General features: G+C 38.6%; 1 protein-coding gene across 2 annotated transcripts; it reads left to right on the top strand.

The window, feature by feature from the left end:
* Positions 1–1,818: 1,818 nt before the first annotated feature.
* Positions 1,819–4,167, top strand: LOC109213543 (UPF0057 membrane protein At4g30660-like). Of its 2 annotated transcripts, none has more exons than XM_019377357.1 (2): positions 1,819–1,983; positions 3,872–4,167. In XM_019377357.1, the coding sequence occupies exons 1-2, from the start codon at positions 1,894–1,896 to the stop codon at positions 3,995–3,997; spliced, it is 216 nt and encodes a 71-aa protein (XP_019232902.1). In that variant the 5' UTR covers positions 1,819–1,893; the 3' UTR covers positions 3,998–4,167. The 2 variants fall into 2 exon arrangements, with proteins under 2 accessions (XP_019232902.1, XP_019232903.1); XM_019377358.1 differs by lacking the exon at positions 3,872–4,167 and adding an exon at positions 2,683–2,801.
* Positions 4,168–10,481: the final 6,314 nt, after the last annotated feature.

Raw genomic sequence — 10,481 nt, 5'->3', positions numbered from 1 at the left:
CCCGGGCATCCTCCGGGACGGTGATGATTATCGACCTCTTGCGGCAAGGATCCGTACTCGGGGCGGGAAATTGGTTAATCAACTTTGGGATCGAATTCAGCCCACTGGTCTCAGAAGACAACTACTTCCTCGACACCTCCAGATCGCCCAACCCGGCGAAGTCTTCCTAAGCGGCCGAGTCCACACCCTCGAAAAAGGAACGAAGGGGATTATCCGCACCATGGGCCACTTTGTTGGATCGCTCCTTCACCGTTCGAGCCTCCTCGAGCATCGACTCGGTATAAGAAGGCGATCCTCAAATGTCTATTACACCGGGCGCCTCCTTCGGGGCGTGGATGGCATCCCGGGAAGTCTCAGTCCCGATCTCTTCATCGGTCTCTCTGATCTGAAGGAGATCGGCCTCGTGGATCTCCTCTTCAACAATAGCTCGCTCCTCGGGAGGTGTCGGCTCACGGTCCACAAATGTATCATCCTCCTCGGGCTCATCCCTGAGCTGAAAAAGTAAGTCTGAGTCAGGTGCTCGAGAACTCGGACTTTCCTTTGCCTTGCGAGCCAACCTTCTCTTTGTTTTCTTCTTCTCTGAGCTTGGGGAGCCCGGAGTCTTCCTTTTCATCTTCTCTCCTGCTGCATCAGAGGGACAAACGGATAGATCCTCGCCCCCTACTGCAGGCATGAGCTCAATGGTTTTAGGAAAACCTGCAGAGGGAAAAATGAAGGAAAGAGGGTAAGTACGATGCGAATGGAAGAGCCAGATGTTACCTATTCGAGGAAGGATCTTACCATGAGAACAGGCTTCCCAATGGCCCTTCGAGAGTTTTCACCATGAGCGTTCGGAGTAAGGCATCTATAAGCAAATGCCCTCGATCAACTCCCTAAGCCGAGGGACAACGTTTGGGACTCGAGCAACAACTGCATCATCACAAATACCGGTGAGGAAAAAGGAGATGAACATAAAATCGACATTAAAGGAAAGTTGTGCTTACGTGATGCATTTCACTTTTTGGGGAATGGCCTAAACTCGGCAGAAATAAAGTCGGCAGTCCTCACCCAGACGAAGCGTCCTTGCCAGCCCCGATCCCGGTCCTCATCGATGCTTGAGAATGAGGATTTGCTAGCCCGGCGTACGAGCTTTATCAGTCCCCCTCAGAAGATTCGGGGACTGTATAGGCGGAGTAGATGATCGATGGTGAGCCGACATGAGTCGATTTTGCACAAAGTATCGAAGGAGGATTACGATCCTCTACAACGATGGGTGGATCTGACCGAGGCATACTTCATACCTCTTAAAGAAGTACAGAATAACCGGGTCCACCGGGCCCAATGTGAAGGGATAAGTGTAAACACTTAGATATCCCTCAACATGGGTAGTAATAGCCTTATCAAAGTCGGGGACCACTATGTCCTTGTCTGCCCAGTTGCAGTCCTTTCGGACCTCGGGGAGGACATCTTCGATGATTGAGCATATATATCTTGATGCCTCCTTACGTCAACCCTGCACCGACGAGGGTTTTTAAACCTTGATATCGTCAGCAACCGAACAACCCCCGGGGACAAACATTTTATCCGTTTTTTAGGGTAAACAACAATATTTGTGTCATATTATGTTGAAAAATATAAAAAAGAAAGCAAATTAAGGTGTGTGTGTGTGTGTGTGTATATATATATATATATATATATATATTATTAATCAAAGTAGAAGAATAAGGAATTAAGACCGAAGATCCTACATTATCGTAGGTTTGAATCTTGAATAAATTATTTCCTTAAGACCAGCAAAACCAAACTTCATATACTTATAGCAATATTGGCACAAAAAAACTTCACTCTACGTTTCCAATTTTTCAAGTTTATTGAAGTTAAATTTCAGAACTTTTCTCATAAAACAAATTTTTGATGGCTTCAAGATGTGAAGTTTTCTTGGAGATCTTGCTTGCAATCTTAGTTCCACCTCTTGGAGTTTTCTTTAGACATGGTTGCTGCAGTGTAAGCTCTCTTCCCCCCCCCCCTACCCCCACACACACACACACACTCACCTCCCCACAATCTCTTTCATTTTTAATTTATTTAAACTTCAATATTATCGGTTATGACATGCATTGTTAAGTTGTACAGTACCTAATTAGGATATGACTTAGCGGTCAGTAAAGTAGGTAAAAATAGGAAATCGGGGTTCAAATCCACTCGATGCCCGTGATGGCGGAAAACAGTAAATATTGATTTTATAGTCGAGATGTGCGAAAACGGAATATAAAGAGGAAACTTAGTAACATGAGTGTATTTATTTTCACACTTCCGACCAAAATGATGTGTATTTTACATAAATAAATTAGCATGTGGAGTGTTTTACTAACCTTCTTCAAATAAATAAAGAAGATGCCTAAGTATTTGATCATTATTCTTTTACATCTTAAGCTTTCAATGACATAATTTTCAATTTATTTAAACCAATAATTTTCAACCAAAAAAGAAAGTCAATAACTAAAACATTTCTCTTTAGGGTCATTAGAATTTATAGAGTTACTCGATACTTGTGTTGGTAGTAGGTGTCAAATATTCTATAAAATTAATCGAGATATGCGTAAACTCATTCAAAGACCACGATTATAAGAAAATGATTCGATTTTCTGTCAACAGAGGAAATTGGCTAACAGATTTTTATTTATTTATTTTTTGATTTTGCAGTGTGAGTTCTTGATCTGCTTGATTTTGACACTACTAGGTTATGTTCCTGGGATCATTTATGCAATCTATGCTATTGTTGTTCGCGGTCATGATAAAAATTGATTTCTTCCTACCTGCCTAAACATTAACTGATTGAGTTATTTGGTACCTGATTGAATAGTCCAGGTGCACAAGTCGATTTGTTGATGTGCATTACATAAATAAATTGGCTTTGAGTTTCTATCGAACTTCTTCACTTAAGTTAAGCAGACGACGACTAATAGCCTGTTTGGCCAAACTTCTAAAATTAGTTTATTTTTACAAGTATTTTTTGCAGAAGTACTTTTGGTGAGAGTTTATGTTTGGTTAATTATTTGAAAAGCGCTTTTGTGCAGTAATTAGTGTTTGCTCAAACTTTAAAAAGGTGCTTCTAAGTGTATTTTTTCAAAAATGATTTTCAAAAAAGTATTTTTTGGAAGAAGCTACTTTTTTTGCTTCTCCGAATCTGCTTCTGCTTCTACTCAAACACACTTTATCCTTCTAAAAGTTTGGCAAACACTCTGTAGAAAAAAAAATATTTTTTTTTCAAAAAAAAAAATACTTTTTTGAAGAAGCTTGGCCAAACAAGCTACATATATTAATTCCCTTTTTCAAGAGGATGTAAACGCCTCTTCCAATGTTTTGGAAGATTATTTTTTTACATCTAAGTGTTTAATAATATCTTTTAGTTCTGGCAAGTGGTAAACCGAGAGATAAAATATTTCTTGTACGTCAGTAGTATAATTTATCGGTTCATCCTACGTCTATTATTTTCGAATTAGTTTATTTCAAACAGAATGATATTTTTTTTTTATTAACAAGTTTTTACAGCTATTTAAATATTAAGGTATATCTAAAATTACAAGTTTTAAAATTTTTATAGGCAGACTAAATTTAGAAATATTTAAGGTTGTGAATTTCAAATTTTTTTCTTTCTTTATTAAATTTTATGACAAGTTAAACTACGATAAATAAATTGGAACATAGGGGAGTATTAAGTTAATGTACCATGCACGCTTAGTGACCAAAAAAACTTAGAATATCTATAAAAGCGTACTCCATTCTACCCAAATTATGAATCACTTTTCGCTTCTCGAATCACTTTTCGCTTCTCGAGATTCAAACTATGTCAACGTACTAATGGTTTTTATTTTTTTTATTTTTTTTGCAGTGTGAGTTCTTGATCTGCTTGATATTAACCCTACTAGGTTATGTTCCTGGGATTATTTATGCAATCTATGCTATTGTGGTTCGTGGTCATGACCAAGATGAAGAATGGCGTCCTCTCACTGCCTAGTTACTTTAATTTTCTCTTTTTATTTTTATTTCTCTCCTACATTTTTCTGCTTTTGGATAATAGGAAAACAATAATTCTAGATTACTTGATCTAGAGAAATCACTGGTTAGACGATAAACTTGGCTCTTTAATTTCAAATTAATACAATCTTTGGCATGTCTCTATTAGAATATCTTAGTATTGCATGGTCTCTTGCTGTCCAAATAGTTGTGTCACGAGTGCCTCGATCTACGTAGGCGTTTGGACATAGATTTAATTGAAAATTAACGAAAAAAATTTGAAGTTGTGTTAAAAAATAGTTTTTGGAAGTTAAACTTGTGTTTGAACATGCATTTTACTTATAAAAAATATCAAGTGTTGTAAGTGAAAGAAAAAATTTCACCCAAAAACTGAAGTCAGTTTTTGGAACTTGAATTTTTTCAAATTATATTCAAAAACTAATCAAATACCATAAGCAACCAATATTTTTTTTTAAAAAAATAGAAAAAAAATATTTGTATCCAAACGAGAGCTTAAAATTATTTGTTGTCCCTATCAACTTCATCATTTTGTGATATTTTTTGATGACCAGGTCGAGGTCTTCTTGAAACAAATAAAATAATTCTACTAGAGACGGCATGATTTCAAGTGGATCTGGAATCTTAAATGTCCTAACAAAATAAAATATTTTCTATGGCAATGTCTTCACAACCGTATTTCGTATCGCCAATACCTTCACCATATATGGGTTAACATTGACAAAACATGCACTGTGTGTCAACGAGATGATGAATCCCCTAGACATATATTCATTAGCCGCCCTATAACACAAACGCTCTGGCAGAATCTAGGGTTTGGCAATCTAAATACCACCAACAACTGAACAATATCCTACACCCAGTGGCACCAAACTTGCCCCCGAACCTTACTCCAATGATGATGGGAGAATGAAATCTGCCACCCCATTTTGTTCAAGTCCAAACCATCCAGTGATGGACTTGCCTTTCTTCACTCCGGAGATAGTGTCACACCTCCTTTTTCCTACACCCAGAAGGGTGCAAAGGAGTTTTTCCACTTAAAGGACAATCGGAACGGGATTTATTATTAAGATTTCAGAGTCGCCACTTGGGAGATTAATGGTGTCCCAAGTCACCGGTTGAATCCCGAACCGAGGAAATTATGACTCTGTTAACAGTCTGCGAATCAGAAATCCGAGTAAGGAATTCTGTTAACCTGGGAAAAGGTGTTCGGCATTCCCAGGTTCCGTGGTTCTAGCACGGCCGCTCAACTGTCATATTTGGCTTATTTATTTGATTTTAGTACATGTTTTAACCTATGTGCTTTTTAACTTTGAACCGCTTTTATTATTATTATTTTAAGAGAATTGCAACGTCGTGAAAACATGTCTCGAACTGCATCACATAAATGCACCCGCGATTTTTGACACATTTTGACTTCGTTGAGATTTGGATTTGGGTCACATAAATGCGCACCCGAGTTTAGGAAGGTAATATTATTAAAAGACGCGCCTAAAGCAACTAACTCGTTGTTAACTTTGCGGGAGGCCATGGAAATTTGCTAAATGGCACGTCCCGAGTTCTAAGAGTTAAAATTAATTAAATGAGGGCCATGGGCTTAGGGGTTTTATCTGGCATGGCACGCCTCAATTTCTTTCAAAGGAAATGCATTCAATTAAAAGAACTACAGATATTCACCTTTAAAACTAATTAGGTGTCAGAACTACGCTACGGAACCCGTACCCTTAGTCACGATTTATTTATTAACAACACGCCTAGGGCAAACTAGGAGATTCATGAATTTATTTGTTGGAACATATGGAATGATCTTGTTGGGGGAAAAATACGCTCAATTTGCTCTTTTACTAAAAAATTCAGAGCGTACCACAAATCAGTAGGATCGACCACTTACTTTCAACAAATTCGTTCCTTAGATACTGAATGTCCCTTAAACAAACTATATATAATTGGAAGAACAAAGCAATTTCATGCTAGTATATAATTAATAAAAGACATCACAGTACATATAGTCCACAACCAAATTAAATTAATAGAGCATGAAAGAACACTTCTAGAAACAAATTTGAAGGTGAGAAAGACAAGACCAATATAATTAGCTTCAAAATAAATCAACTCCATGTAAACCATTTATCTAGTAGCATGGAATGTCTCACCAACAAATGGTGTCTGTATGATATTCTGGAATGCATTTATAACAATCTTAGGCTTGAATTAATTTTCTTTCCTAAACTTTAAATCAGCAGAGGACCAAAACTCTTTATACTTTCATAGCTATCTTCCAAGCACGTTATTTTACAAACCAAAGCCAAATAAAAATGGAAGCTAATTCCTCCAAATCACCGTCACAGACCCGAGACAAGGCAAACAAATTATTTCAAGAAAATTGACTAATCAATCAGGATAAAAGAGCAAAACGTGGTGACATAGAACAAACGCACAACACGACAAGCATTATAAGAACAAAAATAAAATTGCAGATAAAGAGACGGACCTTCTGTGAAGTTTATTTGGTATAGTTTAAGAAAATCTTCGGCAAATACAAACTGTTTCTCCGGAACATCGAAGAAAAATGAGGAATGCTACTGAAAATTTGTCCGGAACCTCGAATCGACGAACTCGAATATCTCCTCACTTTGACGGTTGTTTCGGAGCTGACTTCGGACTGATTTTGAAGCTGTTTTCGACCTATTTCGCAGCTGGTTTTGCCTTTCCTTTTGGTCAAGATGAAGCTCTCAGGGTGTGTATTTTCGCGGCTGTTTGAATTGGTTGTTCCCTGTTGAAATTGGAATCGAAAATGAAGAAGCAGGGGTCTATCGGTTTGGTCTTGATGGGGGAAGAAGGTGAAGGTCAGCCGATGAGGGGTCTCTTCTGTTGTTCTCTGCAGCTGATGAGCTCCAGCGATCCTAGCATTTGAACAAAGGGTCGTTTGGGTTGGAGCGAAGAGGATGAAGTCACAGGGGGTGGGATTTTGAGTGAAGCGGCGGATCTTTTCTCTCGGAGATCTCTCCTTTGTTCAAATTTTTTAAGTATTATTTATAGGTAGAGTCTAGGTCTAGGTGTATTTTTGTGTATTTTGCCCATTAGTCCCTACGTTTTTTTTGTATTAAGTCATTAGGATCTTTTTTATTTACCTTTTTTTTTTCCAAAGAAGAGTCTAGAAGGGTTCCTAGACTACACAATGACTTCTTCTTTTTATTTTTATATTAAAAATAAGATAGAAACACTACACAATGCCAAAGCTAATCCTAATTAATTAAACTAGACATGAAACTATTTTTGTGTTTTCGAAATTATATAAAGATAAAAATAAGGTACTATTTTTGTGTTTTTTTTAATTTATGAAAAATGCGTAAACTAAAAATATTTTTTATAATTTTCATTTTTCTTGTAATAAAATAAAGTAAAAAGTCAAAATGAGTTGAAATAGCTATATTAGGCCTAAATTGACTATTTACGTGCTAAAATATAAAAAATCTTGGGGAGGGTCAAAAATCACATGTCTACAATAGCAACAACCATCAATCCTATCTTCACCCCTTGGAATGCACATGCAAACCAAGCCCAGCCCCCCCAATGCACCCCATGCAACTCCGGTTCAGCCCCAAAACATGCCTCAACCCCACACCCAAGGAAATCCACTAAATCAAGAGGCAATAATGGAGGAGGCAGTGGAACCTCCCACCAACTTACTACCAGAACTAGTGATAGAAGATTCAAACCTAGACGAGGTAAAGGTGTTCATCTTCGCGGAGATGCAGGAACAGAGGCAAGTGCTCAACTGTCCAGTGGCACTCTTCAGATACACAATGGATATACGACCCCAGCAGACCCAACAGTGGGACAGCATGCCATGATCCTAGTTCCTTCCTAAAGGAGGAACCCAGTACATGCAACAAGAGTGCTGGAGAACGGGGACCTGCACAACTGGACGCTCAACATGAATAGACCCATCACTTTCATCATTTGGAATATTCGTGGAGGTAATAATGACACATTCAGGTTGAACCTAAAGGAAATGGTTGACATGTATCGTCCCTGCATGGTCACACTACTAGAAACCAAAATGGATAATCATATGTCCCTCATACACCCTTTTGGTTTCTCTGACATGATTGAGTGTGACGACCCAAAGGGTCATCACCTGTTTTCTTACTCATTCCGTACTTCCCAGGCCTTGAAAACCTCATTTAGGGTTGCCTCGATTTGCGTGCGCAGTCCGGGCACGTAGCCGGAAAGCTTAAATATGAATTCTGTGAGAAAAATGCTAAATTTTGATATTAAATTAATTAAATTTGACTTCGGTCAACATTTCGGGCAAACGGACCCGGACCCGTGATTTGACGGTCCCGGAGGGTCCGTAGGAAAATATGGGACTTGGGCGTATGCCCGAAATCGAATTCCGAGGTCCCAAGCCCGAGAAATGAATTTTTGTGTGAAATTGTTTTCTGGAAATGATTAAGGAAAATGAAAATGAAATTTGATTAAAAGACAGTGGTATCGGGCCCGTATTTTGGTTCCGGCGCTCGGTACAAGTCTTATATATGGTTTAAGCGCTTTCTGTAAAATTTGGTTGAAATCGGACGTCGTTTGACGTGTTTCGGACTTAAAACTCTAAATTTGAAAGTTTATGAGGTTTGAGGAAAATTTTGTGATTTTGAGGTTGATTCGTTGTTTTTGATGTTATTTTGGTGATTTGATCGCACGAGTGAGTCCGTAGAATGTTGTTGAGGTGGTGTGCATATTTGGTTTGGAGCCCCGAGGGCTCGGTGAGTTTTGGATAGGTGTCGGATTGCATTTTTGCATTTTTGAAAAAATCTGGTATCTCTGATCTGCAGGCTTCGCATTTGTGAAGCCAGTATTTGCAAATGCGAAGGCTGGTTCGCAAATGCGAAACCAGCCCAGGCCTGACAATGATCGCAAATGCGAAATCGTTCTTCGCAAATGCGAAGGTCCAGGGTTCGCAAATGCGAGACCTTTTCGCAAATGCGAAGGCCCCCTGATAGGCCTGAGTTCGCAAATGCGGACACCTGTTCGCAATTGCGATAACTGCAACCCAGCATATTTCATACTTAGTCGAATTTTAAGTCATTTTTCACCCCACTTTCAAAATACAACTCTTTGGGCGATTTTTCAAGAACAAGACTTCTTCCAAATCATTTGTAAGTTGGTTTTTACTCATTTCTTTCAATCTTTAACATCATTTAACATGTTTTCAACTTAAAATCAATGGTTTTCATGGGTGAAATTGGGGGTTTTGGGTAAAACCTAGGTTTTCTATAAATTGGGGATTTGGACCTCAATTTGAGGTCCGATTTTAAAACAAATTGCGTATTTGAGTTCGTGGGGGGAATGGGTAATCGGATTTTGGTTCGAACCTCGGGTTTTGACCACGTGGACCCGGGGGTGATTTTGGAATTTTTGGAAAAAACTTGGGAAAATTATTTTTATGCATTCAAATTGATTCATTTAGCGTTTATTAAAGTAATTGAGTAATTTGTGACTAGATTCGAGCGGATTGGAGGTGGAATCACGGGGTAAAGCGATAGTTGAGGTTTGAGTGGAATTCAAGGCATCGAGGTAAGTGTTTGGTTTAACCCTAGCTTGAGGGAATAGGAATTGAGTCTTGTTTGCTACTTGCTAATTGATCGAGTACGATGTATAGGCATGGTGATGAGTATCTATACATTGGTGTCTAGTATGACTGTGAGTCCCTACTTTGCGAATAGTTTGGTTGTTGATATGCTTTCCATGTTTACTTGATGACCTCTATATGTTGTAAAGACCTTGTGAAAGAAATTGTTATCTTGAAACTTCGTGGAGCATTGGCTCGGGTTGAAATACAAATTGTGAAGGTATATGAGATAAGTAACTCTTTGGAGCATTGGCTCAAGTGATAATGTAAACTATGAGATGAAAGTGAAAGAAAGAAAAGAGTTAATGATTTATTCCCTTGCCGGGATGTTGTTGGTTATTTATGATGTACCCTTGCCGGATCTTTAAATTGTTGTTGTGTACCCTTGCCGGGACTTCTATTCTTGTTTTATTATTTCCCTTACCCTTGTTTGTGATTGTTGATTGGGTGAGGAAGAGTGTTAACGCACAAAGGGTGATGCCGTGCATTGAATGATATTTGTGGATCGGGTTGCGCGCCGCAATAATGTTAAATGATATGGATCGGGTTGCACGCCGCAACAATGATGTTTATGGATCGGGTTGCACGCCGTAACAATGTTCAATGCTATGGATCGGGTTGCACGCCGCAACAATGTTGTTATATATTGGGACCGGGTTGCGCGCCGCAATAATTATTGATACAAGTGTGTTTATTTTTGTGTATTGGTTTCTTATCCGCTGTAAATTCCAAGCTGCCCTTAGATTGTTATTCTGGGTTTACTATTAATACTGTTATCTCCCCACAGCATGTTCCCCCCCCCCCCTCCTATATTGTTTACTTGTACTTCGTTATT

The sequence above is a fragment of the Nicotiana attenuata genome, unplaced genomic scaffold (genome assembly GCF_001879085.1).
Source record: "Nicotiana attenuata strain UT unplaced genomic scaffold, NIATTr2, whole genome shotgun sequence".
Classification (NCBI taxonomy): domain Eukaryota; kingdom Viridiplantae; phylum Streptophyta; class Magnoliopsida; order Solanales; family Solanaceae; genus Nicotiana; species Nicotiana attenuata.
This window is presented reverse-complemented; position numbering and strand designations above follow the sequence as displayed.

Excerpts from the sequence above, each read along its gene's own strand:
- LOC109213543 (XM_019377357.1), top strand. The coding sequence starts at position 1,894 with ATGGCTTCAAGATGTGAAGTTTTCTTGGAGATCTTGCTTGCAATCTTA. Across the intron at positions 1,984-3,871 it reads TTAGACATGGTTGCTGCAGT|TGTGAGTTCTTGATCTGCTT; the intron begins GTAAGCTCTCTT and ends TTTTTTTTGCAG.